Source organism: Pezoporus occidentalis, unplaced genomic scaffold (assembly GCF_034315485.1).
Source record: "Pezoporus occidentalis ecotype Australia unplaced genomic scaffold, CSIRO_AGI_Poc_V1 ctg33, whole genome shotgun sequence".
Taxonomy (NCBI): Eukaryota; Metazoa; Chordata; class Aves; order Psittaciformes; family Psittacidae; genus Pezoporus; species Pezoporus occidentalis.
This window is the reverse complement of record NW_026915268.1, coordinates 3,729,726-3,750,352: the sequence shown is the minus strand read 5'-3', so window position 1 is coordinate 3,750,352 and position 20,627 is coordinate 3,729,726. Positions and strand designations below refer to the sequence as shown.

The 20,627-nt window shown below is 41.2% G+C and overlaps 1 protein-coding gene across 4 annotated transcripts in view; it reads left to right on the top strand.

Moving 5' to 3' along the window:
* The window catches only part of SLIT3 (slit guidance ligand 3), a 519,568-nt gene that overhangs the window by 402,190 nt on the left and 96,751 nt on the right, over positions 1-20,627 (top strand). For all 4 annotated transcript variants that reach the window (XM_062629206.1, XM_062629204.1, XM_062629205.1 and 1 more), the window contains 5 exons: positions 4,940-5,103; positions 7,757-7,889; positions 18,101-18,169; positions 19,293-19,364; positions 19,550-19,621. In XM_062629206.1, coding sequence (XP_062485190.1) covers positions 4,940-5,103; positions 7,757-7,889; positions 18,101-18,169; positions 19,293-19,364; positions 19,550-19,621 — 510 coding nt within the window. The remainder of the gene's footprint in view (positions 1-4,939; positions 5,104-7,756; positions 7,890-18,100; positions 18,170-19,292; positions 19,365-19,549; positions 19,622-20,627) is intronic.

The following is a 20,627-nucleotide window of genomic DNA, read 5'->3' as shown; positions in this document are numbered from 1 at the left end:
TTTGTAAGAACAGCTTTCTTGGTTTTCAATTAAATTAGTTAAATATCAGAAGAAACCTACCAGCTAATGCTTAGATTTTTATAAGAGCTTAAGAGGACAAATACTGAAGTCCTGCTGAATGTGAACTCAAAAATCCCATCCTAAGCTGTTCTGATAAACCCCTATCCTTCTTTGAAGTACTCCCCTTGCTTCTTAAATATGTTTACGTGCTTATGGTAGTGTGTCCATTTTAATAAAGTGCAGACTGATAAATATGGAACGAAAGTCTGCCCTTTGTTTCCAGCTGTGAATGGGGCCCCTGATGTTGCTGTTAATGGAAGTTGTCTGCCCTGAAACTACATCCTAATTGTCCAGTCAAAATATACTGTTGGTGCTACTGTATTTCAGGTTTTGAAAGCATTCTCCATCATGTTTTGGAGGAAAAAAGTAGTGTTAAATATCAGTTATTTTGTTGCTCATATATTCATTCTGTTGTTAGAACTTTTCACCAGCAAATCAGCTCTGATTTTGGCGTTAAGCTTCATGCAGCATGAAGAACTTCTCTTCCATTTACTTTCTGTAGTCCCAAAAGCCTCCTTGAAATTGGTGGTCAAAGAGAGAGACACAACCAGATTCATTTTATTGACTGTTTTCAAGTCAGTGTTCAAAGCGAGTGCTACTTGCTGAAAGCTTGTTCTCCCTGTGCTGCAAGCAGTGCCTGCCTGCGACTCCTGTACTTGCATCTTTAATAGCTGTGACTCTGAGTCAGTCTATAAAGTCCCTACTTTGTTTGCATAAAGCATGTTTGTCATATTTTGTTAGAAGATAGCCCACTTTCTTCTGTTTTCAATTGTGGGTAAAGATTATTACTATTTCTAACAACAGCAATTAAAGCTGCTGTTAATTAGAATGCCTTGCTTTGGCAATGATCTCTAATCATGCTGCTCATGGCAGGTTCCTAGCCATGTCTTGATGAAAAGCTTGTTCATTGACACATTTTCACCCTGTGCTTGATCTTCAGGTAGGAGAAGGGATGCTTTTCACTTCTATAGGCATTGGTTTAAGGCCATAGCGCTATTTCACATATAAATTCAAAATTCAGATGTGTTCATTTCCTAGCAGTTCTCCACTGTAGGTGGATGTATTAGATGACACCACCACTGAAGATAGATAGTATGACTGCTTTTCCTGTTCAACCCACACTTTGGGAGTTAATCGGGTATTGTAATGACTTATTTTTGCATCTATTAATGTGAGCCAGAAATTCATACAAAGTTTAACATTTCCATTTTTATCTTGGCATATTTACAGCACTAGAAACTGTTGCTCCTTTTGTTGTTGCTCTTTGTGAGTCAGCCTCATTCATATTATCTATACACAAACAGCTCTGGAAATAATGCCCTGATGAATGGTTATTAATAGAGGAAGAACATGTATTTTGTAAGTTATTGATAAAAAAAAAGGAGGTTTTTATTTGTTACTGGTCAAACTAGCTGCTATAGCGTTCTAATTTGAAGTCTGCCTGCACTTCTGCATACAGAGAGTTCAGTCATGTCTTTCAGTCTTTACACATTCAAGTGGGCCTATTTGTGAGCAGAACTGGTTTTCCATGAATTATTATTCTGATAGCTGCGTGGAGCCAGAATAAGAACTGGTTCATCAGAATGACATGAAACTGTTCTAGAATAAATGTAACCTGAATTCCAGGATACGTTTTCAACCTAATTTCAATAGTATGCAGATGGGTTTCAGTATGTTTGTCTAACAGGTCACTAGAATCTATTTAAATCATTAGTATTCTAATGGTTTCTTTGCAGTTTTTAAGAGACACTTGCAGTTGGATATGCATATTTCATTCCTCAGGACTTGTATTCCTCCATGATTTTAGAAATATGTCTATGTCCTTGAGTAAACACTTGTGAATTTAATGTTAGTACAACATCTTTGCTAAAAGCTTGATAGCTTTGCTTCTGTTTGAATGGATAAATCAGTGCCTTACACGTAGAAACTCTGATTACTACTGATGAAGTTTTATAACAATTTGTCTGCCCAACATTACTCTGTATGACCTGAGAACTCCACTTGAATAGCCAGATTCGGAAATTAAGCCTTCACAAGGAATTGGCCTTTCAGTTGCTTTTCGAGTAGGGAATCTCTTGTCCCACATAGAATCATAGAATAGTTAGGGTTGGAAAGGACCTTAAGATCATCTAGTTCCAACCCCCTGATCCTTTATAGAGAGCCTTGATCTTACATTTTTTCTAAAAGTTGCATCACAGTCTTGCCATGGGAAATACACAAGGACATATTTAAACTTCATACTACATTAAAGCAACAAATCACTCTGCAGCTGGACAAGGAACAAAATCTAGGTGTTGCTAAAGTGTGTAAAGCTACACCAGGAGGATGTGTGTAATGCATGACAAGAGAAATTTGTCCTTTTTTACCCAGTTTCTTGGATTTCAAAACAGGAGGTTTGTTTCTCTGTTTATTAATTTTATTTGTAAAACCTGATTTCTTAGTTCCTAAGAAAAACATAATCCAAATTCTGAGCCAAGGATTTAATAAATTTTAGTTCATGTGTTAACCTTTTTGCCAAGAAGAAAGTGAGGGTTTGTGGGTTGTTGCTGACAGCCTCTCCTCTGTAGAAGGGTTCATTACTGTTCAGATGGGAGCATTTTCTGATTTGCCGTTTGAATGCTTTTGAGAGTTCTTGCTGTGTCCCAGGAAGTTGCTTTCTAGATGTGCAAAATGTTCTTTACTTCAGAGCTGCTGGTTTTCCACAAACACCTGCTGCTTGTTTCCAGTTGTGGATTAGTTCATTCTAACGGATTTGTGTCACGGAAGATGTTGTGTGAATATGATCTCACTCACTTCCATCAGTGGAACAAGTGGCCTTTGAAGCATTGGTTCACTTAGCGTTGGAGGCTTAAACATTTGGTTTAAACACTCTGCTCATGCCAAAGTGTGTCAGTATGGAAAATATACAAGGCATCCTGCATGTGTTCCCATTATGGATTAAAGAAAATGAAAAACAATTCAGAAGGAAAGTAACTAGAATTAGAGTAATCCTTTCAGGACTTTTCTGCACATTCTGCCTGAAAGCTCTGACGGAACCTGTTCATTTCTCACCTTTATACTGCAAGTTAGCCTTACTTTCAAACCCTAGTCAGCATGAAGGAGGTTGAGTATTTTCATTATGGAACAATTATGCTGAGTTTTTTCCTGCCCCCAGTTCTCCCCCTACACACAACGTACAACAGCCTGTGCTTGATCCACATGTAATTACACACCCGGAGCTCCAGGCTAGTGTAGTGATTGAAGTACGGTCCTTTACAATGCAAAAGCAGCTGTAAGTTGTATTGCGGGTATGTGCTGCTGGCCTAGAACCTATATAATTTAAGACCTGCTTTGGGTTTGTTTTCTTGCTGCCACACCTCAGCTGTGCCATATGTTTTTGTCTTCAGCACTATTGTTTTCTGAAGGAATTGGTTGGCTGAAAACCTACATGTTTAGGTTTGTAAAAGCATGTTGCAAGTGAAGACTTAAAGGTCTTTGGCTACTCCACCTGCATTTAAAGTGCCTGTTTCTTTAAGGCCTTAATTATTTTTTTCTTTTGTCTTTAAGATATGATGTGCTTTAGAGAAATTTCGTTATCATCTTTTGTCTGTATTACCAAAATAACAACTCTTGGACATATTCAGATATGATGTGAGAATTCCATTGCTGTTAGTTTAGATACTTCGTTTACCGTACATGGGGCTCTGACGGCTCATTTTTTTTCGGTGAGGCAACCTTAGACTGAGGCCATTGATTCTCCCTGTCTGTATATATTAGATAGTAGCCTTCTGGGTTTTTTGGAAGGAATATCAGCCTCTTTCCTTAATCTGCAGTTTAGTCAGAAAACTCCTTACGCACAGGTTATGGATAGACATTTCAGCACAGGACTCCAGGAAAGTGTTTTTCCAAGACACTCAGCACTACTTCTAGTTAGCTTGGAAAGACGGATGCTTAAAACAACTCTCACACTCATTGAAAGGATCACAGCCTGTTAAGAAATAGAATGAATAATATATTTTCTATACTATCAATGATACAGGAGCTCTACTGAGAAACTTGCAGCACATCTACTTTTTCATGGCTTAAAACAGGCTGGGTAGGGCTTTCCTTTTTTTAAATGCCGCTAACCCAAGGTGAGTTAAGAATCCATCCCTCTCACAGACGATGTCAGGTGGTTGCTTTGGGTACTGCACAGCACAGCACAGTTGCAGCAAGGCTGCAACTAGAGTAGATTGTAGTGAATGGGCCAGTAGAGCAGATTCTTTTTACTACACTGACCTTAGAAAGCTTCGTAAGAAGCGGTCTAAGATGACAATGCTGCTTTTTAGATGTACATTAGTGCATTCGGAGTGCTGTCCTTACTGTTTCAGTAGGAAACCCAAATTCAGCTTGCCAGTGGCTCCCACTGACAATGGTTTGTGTGGGCTGTAATACAGGTGAGTGGGAAGCATGATCACACTGGGGCAAGGACTGGTGTGCTAAGCCACATGGGGAGCGGTACGTGTAGCTCAGTGCTAAGCTTTTCATGGCATTACCCCAAGTAATCCTGTTGAAAATCATGGATTTGTGGGTGCAGTGTGTGAGGTGAGTTTAGACTTGGATGTGAGTGGTAGCTTGGGTTGAAATCCACTGTAAATACAGCCCTGATAATGGTGTCAGTATCTCTAAATAATAGCAGTGTGTACTTTGATTTATAAACATATATATGCATGTATTTTAATTACAACCCCAGTCCTAGTCTGAAGCCTGCATAGAACTTCCCTGATCTGTAGAAAAGAGGAGGATCTCAGAGAAACAGATGGCAGGAAAGAGCTTGGATTTGGAACCATCATCTTTCTGTAGTTATTTCTGTATTTCTGTATGTTCATGTTTGATGCAATTATGTTTTGTTCCTTTTCAGTAATTTGCTGGCTAACTCCTTTAATTGTAACTGCCATTTGGCCTGGCTGGGAAAATGGTTGAGGAAGAAGAGAATTGTCAGTGGAAATCCACGCTGCTTGAAACCCTTTTTCTTAAAGGATATTCCAATCCAAGATGTAGATGTCCAGGACTTCACCTGTGAGGGTAAGAATAGCCAATTCTTGGCAATTATGATAATGTTGAGCACTGATGAGGAAGAGAGCCATCTAGAGCTGAAGAGATCATTGTTTCCTATCAGGAGTTCATTTTTCTTCTGATTTCCTGTTTCTGAATTTCTACTATCTACACCTAAATAGAAGAATAAATTATTCTAGACAAATGCTCTCCTTTAGGTAATACTGGTGTGATCCTGGCCTTTCCTCCCACTTCCTTTTTCATACACTTAGTTAACAATGTGAAGCCTGTGGAAACAGTGCTTGCTTGGAAAGTCTTTTAGTTTTGGATGCTGTTCAGTTTCACCAATAATAGGTATGAATACAGTCCTGGATTCAGCTGTAGCAGTCATTTTTCTCCTTCTCAGTAGCTGGTGCAGTGCCGTGTTTTCAACTTCAGACTGGGAAGAGCGCTGATAACACCAATGTTTTTAGTTGTTGCTAAGTAATGTTTACTCCTATCAAGCACTTTTCCATCTCATGCTCTGCCAGTGAAGAGGGACATGGGAAGCCGGGAGGAAGCAGAGACAGGACACCTGACCCAAACTAGCCAAAGGGGTATTCCATACCACAGCACGTCATGCCCTGTGTATAAACTGGGGGCAGTCACCAAGAAGGCCCAGATCACTGCTCAGGTCGGGCTGGGTATCTGTCAGCAGGTGGTGAGCGCTGGTATTCTCTCCCCTTGTTATTTCCCTTATCATTACTATTACTGATGGTAGCAGTAGTGGTTTTGTGTTATACCTTAGTTACCGAGCTGTTCTTATCTCAGCCTATGGGGTTTACATTCTTTGGATTCTCCTCCCCGTCCCTCCAGGAGCTCGGGGGTGAAGAAAGCGGGGAGTGAGCAAGCGGCTGCGAGGTTCTGAGTTACTGGATGGAGTTAAACCACGATTGTATTTGAAAGTACTCAGTGATGCTTTGCTGAATCCATATAGGTTTTACGAAAAAAAAGCAAACAACTGACATTTCTTTCATTCTGCAGGTAGTTCTTTGTCTTCTGATCAAGCAGATTTTAAAGAGAATAGTAAGGAGAAAAACTGACTGATAACTGCATGACTAACTTGACTTGTAGGCTGTGAGTGCCTCTTAAGACCAGATATGGTAGAGCTGCAGTTAGTCATAGCTCTACAGAGACCATGAAGGTGATAGAAGTTTCCTACTTAGAGTGGAAATGAATTCCTGTCCCAGTTGTACAGTCTGGCAGCAGGCCCCGGAGCTTGGGCTCAGAGCTCAAAGGACTTCAGTTTAGTCAGTAAAGAATTATTTTCTCTTAGTTTGGGAGAAATAAATAAATCAATCCTAGCCCACAGAATGACATTGCACACTTGAGAGCTTTCTGTATCACAGAAAGCCACTCAGACAGCTGCGGTGAACGGAAGGTAGATGGTGGCAGGGTGTAGCACACAGAGCTTAGGGGAAAATTGAATATGCTGAAGAAACGTGCTCTTCCTGCAGGTTTATGAAAGGCTTTGAATTCAGTTTCCAGTCATTAAGCTCTGCTGGAGAGAAAAAGAGAAAAAAATTCTTCCCTGTTCTTCTGTAGGCTGGTTGTGCTCCTCCATCCCTCTGAATACGAACAATTCCCTACCCATACATTGGTGGGTAATTTTGTTATCTTGCATCAGGACTTCCAGTCTTATTCTGTCATTTTAGTGCTCATGGGCACTTCCAGCAGAGCAAAGAAGGAAACAGATCCGTCTCAGTTAGTCCTTGGAGCAGTTAGAACAAAGTTAAAGCAAGCTGGTTGTGTGCTTGTGGATTGCAGCACTGTGTTTCCATGCGGGTCGGCTCAGGCTGCCTGTACTCACCAACAGTTGTGTGGTTCCTCTCACTGTCATCTAGAGAATGTGCCACTAAGTGTTTCCTTTCATATACATCATGACACTGTAGCATGCATTTGCCTTATGCTTTGCTAAGCCTGTTGCTTTTAGGGAAAATGAATGCTTTAATGTTCTTAACTTCAAAGAGTTGGTTTCTTCTGCAGAAAGCCCATTGTTCTTCTGTTACAAGATTTAATCTGCTGTTTATGGACCTTTGAAACCACTTTTGGAGAAAGTAGATATTTTTATGTGTGCACAGATGGATCACCAGCAGTTGGAAGTATGCTGCTCAGTTTGTTCTTTGCCTGGTTATCCTTGTCAAAAACAATGAGGTTTTACAATTCAGATGATAAATGAAGTGCCAGGCTGACTTTAAAAAGAGAAAAATAAACAGCTAAAAAGCTGAATTTAAAAAAGATCTTCCTAAAGCAGAGTAGATAGCAGATATCTTCTGTCTAGATTAATTTAAGGGCAATGTTCTGGTCTAGTTCTGCATTTCAACCAGTACATTGGGCTGGGGGAGGATTTGTGATTCACACAACTAATTTTACTGTAATTTGCAAAACTAGAGAGAAGTAGATATTCCTTAGAAAAAAACATTTATTGGAAAATCTATTTATTTGAGTTTTGAGCCATTGTTCATGTTGCCTGAAGAGCCTGTATGAAGGCAGCTTGATCCAAAGCATTGGATCTGCTTTATTGTGATGGTTACCCTGGATTCAGGGATGTTCCTCCTTGGTCCTTGTAAGCACTTCTCTTCAAGGTGCATGACTTTGGGCTGTAAAGCTGCCTCCCTAATGCTCCGTTTCTCTCCCGCTGCAGGTAATGAAGAAAGCAGCTGCTTGCTTTCACCTCCCTGCCCTTCCCAGTGTACCTGTGTGGACTCGGTGGTACGCTGCAGCAACAAAGGGCTGCGGATATTGCCCAAAGGAATTCCCAAAGACGTGACTGAGCTGTAAGTTACCTTTTACATAGCTTCGTTCATGAGAAGTTAATGAAATTACATCATAGTGAGGCTTTGTAGGTCCTCAGGGTTTTTGCCTTTGACTTTAGTGACTGGTGTTTTGTGCTTTGGTGCTTTCCGTGTGTTTTCACTGTTATTTTTATACTTGTCCCTTGACTGACTACATTGCTGTGTAACAGGAACAGAGATTATCTATCCTTGTACCTATTAATTTTGCATGTAGGGAACAAATGCATATATTAGTATCAAACAATGTTGTAGTGCTTCTGAGAAGCCTAAGCTCGCAACAGGCAGTTTGAAAGGATGATGAAAGTATGTTCCTGATTTACCCAGCTGTGAGCTAATTATCCTCTGAGGAGATTAAAAAAGGGGGAAAAGAAAGCCAGTGGTGGAAACAAACAATGAATTCTTTCCTCTAAACCTCATGAAATGGCTAAAATAACAGATAATTACATTAAATTGTAAAGTAAATTCATCCTAGTTGAGAACCATCTTTCTAGTCTTTTCATCTACCCCTCGCTATGACTTTATACTCGATTTTGGTTTTTTCCGTGGAAAGAAAACACACTGGTGGAACTGCTTGGCTTAACAGTTGGCAATAGAAACACTGAGCTTTTCCCCCTCAGGTCCTTATTCAAATCTATCCCAGGTGAGTTGTTCCTGAAACTTGTTACAATCTCATCAGCATTTCTATGTGAAAGTACTTGGTTGAGTTAGTGGGTATGTTCAGTGACTTTTGTAATGAATTATAATCTGATTCTGCCATTTTTTAGTGTCTAGTATTATTTTTACTCTTTTGTAACAGGGCAGCTGGTGAATAAAGTACACATCATTTTAATGATGGGAGAATGGGGTTTGCTCTGTTTTTACTGGTGTTGTAGTCAAATACAAGACTTCATTGCTGACTGAGGAGCATATATCCTTGAGACACTGTTGACCAGGTCATGGTTAATAGTGGTTTGAATTAAAAGATAAGTCCTGGCCCACTATTCCCTTATATACTGCCATCCTTGATAAAAAGCCTGCAAGGTGGTTTCTGCTCTGTTCTTGTTCAGGTTTCACTGCATTCAAATATGACTTGCCAACAATAAGAACTCACAGATGTTACTTTGATTTCCACTGCCACACTGAGAAGATTTTCTATTTCAATTTTGCATATTGAGTTTTACTGATACTATCTGATACACTGGTGACATAGCTTTCACAAAAAGAGTGAAATTAATCTCACATTCTTGAAAACTGCTATATTTCTTCAGCTATTTCTTGGCAAATGAGGCAATAGCCTGGAACTGAGCAGTTTGAGTTCATCAGAGTTTACGTGACTGTCTTCTTCAGTAGGAGCCTCTTGGCGCTGCAAGCCTCTAGTTCAGCTTTCTGCTTTCAATCCAGAAATGTGTCAGCAGAACACAGTCAGCCATGGCCTGGCTGGCTCTGAATATTTCATGTTCTGCAAATATAACCTTGAATCTGTCCCAGCTGTCTCAAAATTCAATCCTGATCTCACTCTCCTCTCAACCAACATAAACTGAGCTCCTTATTTGTATCTATACCAAAAGATGAGCTGCAGGTACTGACACTAAAAATGTCATGTCTCTGTCGAAACTGTGATAGAAATGAAATAAATTATACATATTAAAGAAAAAAAAATAATCTTACTTGCCTGCCTTCTGCTTCCAGACTGAGATAAGGTGCTGCCCATAATCTAGAAGGAACTATATCACCTAGGTCCCAAGTTGCTAGCATGAACTTAAGTGTTTTTATTGTTCTGTGTTTGAGATTTGTCATTGCTGTTGTTGTAAACAGCATCTTCTGTGGAACCCCACCTCTTGCTTTTCTTTGAGGACAGCTATAACTTGGCAGAGAGAACCCAACAGATATCTGGACACAGGATAAAAGACACTGATCTTGTTCAGTCTGTTTACACTCCTCACACTAAAATACCCCCATTTCCCTAGGGCAGTCCTGGGTCCCTTGAACTGTGTCCTAAGGCTATAATCTTAAAGCTGTTATGTTTCTGTGGCAGCAATGGGAAGTTTAGATTGGATATAAGGAAGAAGTTCTTTACTGTGAGGGTGGTGAGGCACTGGAATGGGCTGCCCAGGGAAGTTGTGAATGCTCCATCCCTGGCAGTGCTCAAGGCCAGGTTGGACAGAGCCTTGGGTGACATGGTTTAGTGTGAGGTGTCCCTGCCCATGGCAGCGAGTTGGAACTGGATGATCTTAAGGTCCTTTCCAACCCTAACTATTCTGTGATTCTATGATCTGTTTAGCACCTGAAACCAGGAAATGCATAAGTTACCTGCTGCAGAAGATACTATGGCTTTTGCATGGCTTGAGAGAGCCACAGCAGCCTCCAGGGCAGGGATTTATTCTCCTTTCTCAGCAATACAGCGGTCAGGTGCTCAGATAGATTAAAAACTCTTGCCCTGTGTTACTGCAGCCTATGCTCCCTGTCTCCCCTTCCACACTCTCATGTCAGACTTCTGGGCAGTGTGCTGGGGTCTCCCTGCTCCCACCAGGCACTCACAGAAAACCAGGATCATGAGGAACAGAAATGATGCCAAGGGGAGGACAAGGGTGTAGAAGAGCCTCTTGTCCTGGTAGCCCACAGCTCCCTCCCTGCAGAGGCCTCAACAGGGACTTGAACTTAGAAGTCTTTTCCAACCTAGCTATGATTCTGTAATGCAGGGGAGCATTTTAGTGGAATCTTTACAAATGTGCCAGTCTGACATTTATAGGATCATAGAATCACAGAATGGTTTGGGTTGGAAAGGACCTTAAGATCATCCAGTTCCAATCCTCCTGCCATGGTCTAACATGCCTCATGTTAGACCAAGTGTCACCCAAGGCTTTGTCGAACCCAGCCTTCAAAACTGCCATTCACAGCTTCCTTGGGCACCCTGTGCCAACGCCTCAGCACCCTCACAGTAAAGGACTTCTTCCTTATATCTAACCTGAACTTCCCCTGTTTAAGTTTGAATAAACTTAAAAATAAACTTCCATGATTGATATATTTATCCACAAGGCACGTTAGCTGCAGTGCTTCTGATTAAACTGCAGTGTGTTTTTGCACAACATGGTTAAAGAAAAAGAACGGCCATGTATCGAGATAAACCAGTCTGTTATGTCTGAATGGAGCCTTCTCAGAAGTTCTTTTAAATTCTCCTAAAGGTCTTAAAATAGCCTTAAACAGATTTTTTTTTCATTGTAACAGGTATTAAATAGCAACATGCAAAAATGAACGTATCTCTTGCACAGGCGCACAGGGAATACATTACCCTTTGCTGGGTCAAATTTCCATGTTCCTAAGCTCAGCGAAAAAGATCCACGGCAATGTTTTATTACATGGTGGACTGGAGACGCAGGCTCACTCCTCCCAGCTTTCTTCCCGAGTTTCTGGTTTGGATGTGTATATAGACAAAACATGTGAAAACCATTATCTCCTTCACATTTAGAGCTTGGAATGACAGGAGACGTCCCTGTGTTTGGTTTGTACCACCCTTGGGAGGAGGGATTACCTTGGCAGGGAAACCTTCCATCTAGAATAGAGTGGAAAAGATCACTAGGTCTCCTGGCTTTTTAGAGGGATGATGATGCAAGAAGTTTCTGTTTTCCAGCTATTCCTTCACAAAACCCCGTCATCATGGGCAAGCCTTCTTTCAGCTTCTTGTGAATAGGCAAGTCTTACGTTGTCCTTACAAATTCCTTTGCTGTATATTTACGTACTGCCTGCTTGCTTTCCCACTGTGCTTGCTGTGAAAAGAAGCCTTGGGGTTTTTTGAACATACTCGGTTTTCTAGTCCAGATGTTCAGAAGTAAAATGTTGATGCAATGAGCAGGTTTGGAGCTTAGCCTCGCTGCTGCTTAGTGTTTCAGGCCTTCCTTTTCTTTATACCCTCCCCGCCACCCCAATCTGTTTGAACTAACTTTCCCATGCTCTTATTCCCTTTCCATATTACCTCAGTATGCTAACAGTAGGTTTTTCTTTTTTATATTTTTTTTATTTTCACAAAAGTGGAGTCTATTTCTAATAAAGTCTTATCTGACAGCATCCAGCTGCTTTTATGGACCTACAGCAAATCATATTTTGCACTGGGGAAAAACACTGGAGGCAGTTAATGCGGATGGCGTGTGCATAAGCTGTAACTTAATGAGCCTGGTGTATTTTAGAATAAATATGTACTAATCATGTCATCTCTACACTCCAAATGTTGTTTTGACACTGAGCTATATGATAGCACTGATGGGATTGTTAGGAAAAACCTGCATCCATACATCACTGTTAGTGATCATTTTTCTTTCCATTTATGTTAATACGTATTAATATTTGCATTACTTTTGCCATTTCTCTCTCTCTCCTCACAAACCTTCTCTTTCCCACGTGTGTTTTTGGTAGGTTCATCTAGCCTCCAAGCTTATTCAGTACATGGCACAACAGTTTTCACAAGTGGCTCCTAGCAGAGATCCCCTCAACTGTCTTTTAGCTCTTTGGTTCCCACCTCCAGTTTGCTGCCCGTTGCTGCCTCAGTCTTAGCCCAGCAGCTTTATTCAGCTGTATCTGCACTTGCCAGAGGATACTGCTTCCCATAATTTGCTGCCACATCTACTTGGAGGTACTTACCACCAATCTCAACCCTCCTTTCCATCTTTCAACAAGGCATTTGTGCTTTCTCTTGACTTGTGGCTAAAACCAGTGGCTCATATTTGGGCCATGCAAATTGCTGCAATAAATGTGCTCTAAGCAGTTAGTTATGGTACGTGTAGAATATTGTAGCCATTTAGTTGCATTTTTCTATACTGCTCTTGATCAAAAGGATAACTCTGAAGTGAGATATCTGATGAAAATCATCTGCTTGAGGATACAAATTCTTTTATACACTGACCCTTAACACAGAATTCAGTGACTTTTCCTTTGATAATAAAGGAGAAAAACAATTTAGATCAAAGCTTGGGCTTAAATAGTCCTGTGTCATAAAAAGGTTTTACAGCCTGCTTAATTCACTTTTCAGAGGAAATTCAATTTTCCTTTTCATTTTTCAATTTTCATTCAATTTTCAGAGGAAAATCCTCTCATTGAGAGAATGGATATTTCTGTGCAAGGATATTTTAGGTACAGTGGAAATAGAGGACTTAAATCTGCATTTCAAATCTGAGAGTTTAGAAAAGTAAATTGTATCAGTAGTATCAAATAATGTGTTCAGTGACTGACGAAGTTTAAGTACATATCAGAAAGGTGACTTTAGCACCAATAGAGACTGAAGGTGAGTTTAACTTCAGGGCTTCACTTTTCTCCCAAACACAGCCATGTTTCTGTGAGTCAAACCTGTAGGTTGGGATCTGATGTACAAATACAGCAAAATCCAGAGCTGCCAAAAGTAAAGCACATTCAAGATCCAGATTTGTACCTAGATCTGTACTAGAATTTTGTTTCTTCTCAAGAGACTGTACTTGAAGCTCTTAAAATTCATGCTTTGTGGATGTTCCATCTTTCACAGCCCAATTCTCTTCCAGACCACCAGTTTTAAGAAATGAAACTTGCCTCAAAAATTTAGGATCTTGGGTATCTGCATCAAAAAGTTCAGACTATAACTTAACTTTAGAGCTGCATAAAATTGTCAAGTACCATCTTTTTTGTAAGGTAACATTCTACATGAAATATTTAAAGAAATTAAAGGAGATGCTTTGTGCCTTTTCAATTACTGCCTGAGAGCTGATTTCTCTCTCCAGTTTCTTCTCTTAGCACATATTGCTGCTGTGAGCTTGACTTTATGGCTGAATAGACATTTCAGTGCAAAAAAGGTTCCAAGTGATTCCAATCGTTACATGACGCTTTGGCACCTTGTGCTGGTGGTTATATCACCTCCAATCCAAGTGGTTTCAGTATAAAAATAGACAAGTTGGAAAAAAAAACAGCTGTCAACTTTTATGCATAGTTTTAAATATTTTATATGTGATGTTAATGTGTGTGGAAGTTGCTGGATGAGCCCTGGGGCTGCTGCGAGCACTGGGCTCTGCAGTGCAGGCATGGAGCGAGGCATGGCCAGGCCCCACAGAAGCCTTCCCTGGTTGGTATTTGGTGGCTTGGTTTGGGTTTTTTCAGTGTTGGCTCTGGTAATTGCTCCCTGGTTACAAATTATTGAGACTTCAGGATTCCCAGCAGCAGTCATGGGTAAAAACCAATCTGATACCCCAACTGCAGAATCTAGAGACTTTAGGAAGCAAATGAGTTTGCTTTGGATACTAGTCAGTGTGTCTAAGTTAAGGCAGCTGACACCCGCTCTTGACTCTGGCTATGTATTGATTAACCTGACTCTGAGCATGAATTCTTTCATTCATGCCAGAATTTCTCTGAACACCAGATGCCATGCATATCATCTTCCTTTGGCTAAGGATTGAAAAGAAGTACAGCGACAATCTTCCCCCTGCATCATTCTGTTCTGGCTTGTGTTGTTTTGTTTGGGCAGGGGTCTGTAGCTTCCTCCATGTTTCCTCATTGATATGTATGTAAACATAAATAAGCAGTCTTGTAACTGAGCTGCACCCCTTCACCCTCAGGAATGGGTGATTCGATTCCCTGTGTCCACCTTCCAGCCCCATACATCACCTTCAGCCCAGCAAGGTGCAGAGCTGCTGTCCCCATGTCCCGGCTCCGACAGAGTCCTGGCCCGCAGCGGGCAGCAGCTCCCCTGCAGCAACCGGTGTCTTCCAGTGTTGCATCTTGGATCCTCCTGATTCTTGGCATGCTCTTATGCCATAAAAGCTCTGGTTATTTCAAATTCATTGCTCTTAAATGTGCTTTCAAAATGAATGCCTTTTGATTAGAAAACACTGCCATTCTTAGTATAATGTGGTAAGAGGTTTAACAGTAGGGAATTATTCTTATGCCTGCATCAGAAGTATATTAGCAGTAATTTTTCAGTGTGTTTATTCAGAAATTATACCACTGGTAGAAGCATTGCAGCTTTCTGCTACCACATTTCTATAACCATGGAATTGCTTGCAGTACAAATCCAAAGCTATTCAAAGCAGATCTTCTGTAGGGGTTTAACTCCAGGGGTCCGCATGTCTGTTGGCCTGAATAATGAAGCGCTGGAATAAAATGTGTACCTTCAACTTTTGATTGCACCAGAGAGGAAAACAGGGGGAAAGCCTTGGCTAGCCATCATCAGTTTGTTCAAATTGCAGGCTATTTCATATTGGGATCAACAAGAGAATATACTGAAAATATATTTCTGCAGATTTCAACACATTGCAAGAGTTGAATCTCCTTTCCTAAAGGAAATTCATATATAGCTTCCAAATACATAATGCATGACCTGCTTTTGATTTCCCTTGGAAATCCCTTGGATTTTGCATTTGAAAAAAAGACTGGAACCTTAACCTACGCTGCTGCATGGGTATAAGATTTGCGACTTTCTGGGATGAAAGAGAAGGCACAGACTCCCAGCAGCTTGCTGCGTCCATCACAGAGCATGACGGGGGAAATGAGACATGATCTGCCCTGTTTAAATAGTAACATATGTGCCCGAGTTCTGAGGGTCTTCTGTGTAACAATTTATGGAGTGAATTCACCAAGGAACTCAATTTTCAATATAATTTATAACGAATCTAGTCAAAATGAAGCAAGTGACTTTACACTTGCTGGATATGAACGTCCATGGGAGGTGTAAATGTGGCATAACTAACCCATGCTTTGGTTTGTGATGGTCTGTGTCAGCAGAGCAGCTGCCACTACTTTGCAAGGTCTGTTTGCTGGGCAGTGTTGTCACTTGATGCTTGTGATCATTGTGAACGGAGAGAAGAATTTGTTCAACTGGGGGATTTCCATTAAGAAAGGATGTTACTTTTGGTAATGCAAGAGCCTGTGGTCCTGCTAGTCTGGCCTAATCCTAGCAGGAGCAAGGTCACCTCCACCGTATGCTCTGAAATAACTCTGCCTCAGTGGGATCCTGTACACAGACAGAGCAGGTAACCATGAGCCTGGGGTACTTTAGTTCAGAAGAGAGCTGAAGCAGCAGAAAATGGTGAGAGAGCACTGTGCTGACATAGAAGGGGGAGATGCAACAGTTATAAAGTGCATTATATAAGGAATTATTGGTGTTTATAGATTTTATTTTTAAATGATGTAAAAATAAAGTTTTCTTGGCTTTAGTTTACACAAACATCTCTGTGTTGTTACAGTTAATGTGGAGAGAGAACATACAGCACAGTAATAATCTATTATTATTTGCTATAGTAAATGCAGAATAAGGAGGTCTATTGCCAAAGAAAAGGAGATGGTATGTGTGGGATAAAACTTCTTACCATGATTGTTGGGTTATATTTCTAGCTGTAGAGGCAGCACACTGGGTGCTGTCGTGTCTGGGGGCAGCGTTTCCTGGCTATGCTTCCTTATCTCTCAAAACATACCACATCAATTGTATTGCCCATGTCTACCTTAGGAAAAATCATAGAATCACAGAATCCCACACTGGTTTGGGTTGGAAGGGACCTTAAAGCTCACTCAGTTCCAACCCCTGCCATGGGCAGGGACACCTTCCCTTAGAGCAGCTTGCTCCAAGCCCCATCCAGCCTGGCCTTGAACACTGCCAGGGATGGAGCATTCACCACTTCCTTGGGTAAGCTTTTCTCCACAAGTATCTTGGAAGGAAGGGAAATACCACTTCACCTTGTATCCTCACCTGTGGAGGGAGTGTCCTGGTTTTGGCCAGGACTGCCTGCCTCCTACACACTATTTCTGAGAAGGTTGGATTTGTCTCCCAGGTTTTGTCTCTCTGCAGCTTCTGGCAGATGTCTGGAGTCACCCTGACAGTGTCATGGCACTGCAGTGGTCAGTTTCCATTGGAGCCTTATTACTTTGGTATCTTCCAAGGGTGCACTTTCACCCCAAAGCCAGCTCTGTCTCACTTTTTTATGGTAGTAAATAGGAAATGCCCCATATCTCGTTGCTGCCACGTGCTTTAGCCCTGCTGTTCATGTGTCTGAATAGAGACACATTCCGTGGTGTCTCAGACAACTTCCACCCTGGAAACACAAGCTGTTTTAAATACACCTAGTGCTTGTAGGAGGAGCCTGTATTCAAAGAGAATTTGGTCTTCAGTGTTCAATTTGTACCAAGCTTTCCTCCTGTACCAGCATACTTTGGAAAGGATAGGTGATGAGTGTGTGTATCCCATAGCAGGAAGTGCTGTAAAGGATGTGCCACCAAACTCATGGGTGTTTGTGTTGACACTGGAATAAGTGAGACTTTGTGCAACACAGAGACATGGCAGTGCAGCTCCTCTTCCAGGTCTGGCTGTACAAGGAACTTACGTGCAAAGGCAAAACCTCTCCTAACAGGGTCAGTCAGAACTCAGCATTCTTACAGTAACTTGTTAAAGGTAAGCTTAGGTTCAGGGCACAAGCTGTACAATTTTTCTCCCTTTCTTCAGTTGCTGTCATAGTAGAACCAGATGATCATTTTTGTTGTAGGCCAAAGATCCTTTATTTGTTTCCAAGTCTAATAATAATTCAATAATAACTCATAATAATAATAACTAATAATAGGCTCAACATAAAAAGGGCATGGAACTGTTGGAACAAGTCCAGAGGAGGCCACGAGGATGATCAGGGGCTGGAGCACCTCCTGTATGAAGACAGGCTGAGAAAGTTGGGGCTGTTCAGCCTGGAGAAGAGAAGGCTGCGTGGAGACCTCAGCGCAGCTTCCAGTATCTGAAGGGGGCCTATAGGGATGCTGGGGAGGGACTCTTCATTAGGGAATGTAGTGACAGGACAAGGGGTAACGGGTTAAAACTTAAACAGGGGAAGTTTAGATTGGATATAAGGAGGAAATTCTTACCTGTGAGGGTGCTGAGGCACTGGAATGGTTTGCCCAGGGAGGTTGTGAATGCTCCATCCCTGGCAGTGTTCAAGACCAGGTTGGACGAGGCGTTGGGTGACATGGTTTAGTGTGAGGTGTCCCTGCCCATGGCAGGGGGGGTGGAACTGGATGATCTTAAGGTCCTTTCCAACCCTAACTCTTCTATGATTCTATATGCTTTGCATGTGGGATAATTCACTTATAAAGAAGAAACTGTTACAGTTTCATAGCAGTGAATCAAAGATCATTTCCTTGGTGACTCGAGTGACAATTCACGCTGTAGATTGAAGGACAAGAGTTCTTGTTAACATGTTTGTGTAATTGTCAAATCTGTCATTTTTCAGGTACCTGGAGGGAAACCATCTGACTGCTGTGCCGAAGGGACTCTCCACCTTCAGACACCTCACACTGATGTAAGAAACACCTGGTTTCAATGTCAAGAAAATTACCTGCCTCTTTCCGCACTAGCTTGTAGGTGGAACAGAAATGGTGTGTATTTGAGGAAAAGAAAAGAAAAAAACAAAACCATACAAACCCCAAGCCCCTTCTGTAATTTAAATTTGGAAAGAGTTTCACAGTGGCCACTGTTGCCAATAAATGTTCATAAAGAGTGTAGAAAGAGCGAGGTGAGTGAGAGCACCGGAGCCCTTTCCTCTGCAGGAGCTTCCAGTCTCTGCGAGAGGACTAAACTCTCACACAGTCTGCAAGTTTCACTTGGCAGATTTATCTGTGCAAGGCTGTAAAGGTCATTAGCAGAGGAGATGGCATTAATTTGTTCTAGGTGAGGCAGTATTTATAATGCTAAGGCAATGAAAATTTGCATAGGTGTTTCTGCTCTGCACATTCATGCAGGTAGAGACACAACTAGACCTTGTTCAGTAAATTGCTCCCTGAGATACACAGGAGTGAAATTTCTTGGCTGAGCCATTTATGAGAAGTTTTCAGATGCTGTTGGAATCAGTTCTGTAGATACTCCAGTCAAATGGGCAGAACAACCTCAGACCAAAATATGGAAGGAAAGCTGGAATTCTGCTTTAAAAGAGTGGGGGGTTTTGGAAATATTTCTAATTTTGTTTTTCAAGGGAGAGCAACAACAAACCAAAATGTTCTATTTGAGCCTAAAAGGCTTTTTCCAAATGAAAAATGACATTTTGTTCTAGTAGCTGTCAATGTGAAGAACATATGGAAATGGTGTGTCTGTGATACATTGCAAAGCAAGTTGGTACAGTACATATTCACCCATGCTTGTATCATTTATTGTTTATCCTTCTTCAAAAATATTGCATGTATTCACTGATGCTTTCTTTTTTGAATGCTATATGCTGGAAATAGGCGTTAATATTTCTGACTGAGGCTTTTGCGGGGAGTCTGATGGGCTTTGCTTTTAGAGCTTATTCAGGGTTACAAAATACATCAGTAGATAATATGTGACTTTTTAATTGCTTCAAGCATTTTGCTTTGCAGATACTAAGTAAACTTTAAAAAAGACTTATTTCTCCATTAATATAAGTGATATTTCTCTGTGTGTTTCTTCAGTGATTTGAGCAACAACAGCATAAGTGTATTGACCAACTATACCTTCACCAACATGACTCAGTTATCAACACTGTAAGTAGTCCAGAGTTTTGGTAGTAGTTGTAATTGCTTTTCAGATACCGCCTTAGGTGTTGAACAGTTAGTGTATAATTTGTTACTTAAGCATATGTGGCTTTCTATGCCGCTTTGTGTTTGGGTTGGTAGTGAAATAATCAACAAAAATTGAATGGTGTAACTCTTTTTTCTCCTTTTTCCAGCATCTTGAGTTACAATAGACTCCGGTGCATTCCAGTCCATGCCTTCCATGGGCTCAGGTCTCTTCGAGTGCTGTAAGTACCACTTCTTCAATGCAGCTGAGTTGCAGCTTATTAGAATGCTGTTGGTGGCAGGAGGTGTTTAATGAGCAGATGGCTTTCACTTGATCCAGTAGTCGTAAATATTTTCACACAATTAGCTTCAATGTACTTGTACTTAGGTGCAATATGTCCAGTAATGACTAATGCAGGTGAATGCTAAACCTTGAAAAGAAGCAATTACACATTTGCAGGACAAATGTCTTTCCTCTGATAGTTCAGGGGCAAGAACTATCATGAAAACAGCCCTCCAAGAGACTGTATAGGGTCTGTCTCTTCTGCTTAAACAGTGTTTGGGTGCCCCACAGGAAAAGACTTTTTGTGAAAAACTGATCATGTTTTAGAGTGTAAGGTTCCATTGGGTGCTTTAGCAAGAGTGTCTCTACTGAAACCCACTGAATGTTTAGAATATTATCTATTAATTCAGATTCCTGCAGGCAAGGTTTACATAAAAATGCAATCTTCTGAAGGTCAGATAGAAGAACACCCACTAAAACAATGAGTAAGTGAAGCCAGTGGCTAGGCACCAGTAATGCCGAGATGTCTGTCTCTAATGTTGTTGTGAATGAAATTTCACCTCATGTTGACTGGTGGCATGCTCAGGTGTCCATGTGTGGCTTTTTTCTTTGGAGATCCTTTTCTGTACTCTTTCTTTCCAGTGTAGCTGCTTTCAGCAGTTTTCTGAATTGTACAATTTGTTTACAGTTTCTTCTGAAAGTCATCTTTATATTGTCTCAGTATGGGATGTGGGTCAGTTCCTTGCAGCAAGCAGCCCCCCACCAGCTTTTCTTAGGCATCTGGTAGACTGACTCCTCCTTCTGTCTCCCACTCCCCACCTGCCCCATCAGAAACAGACCCTATGCTGTGTGTGCTTAGTTGTTTGTGTGGACACATTACCCCATGTGCTGCTGTTATGTCAAGGTGGAGAAGCCACCTTCTTCCTCACCTTCTTCCCTTTTTTGCCCAGCAACACAAGCGGGTC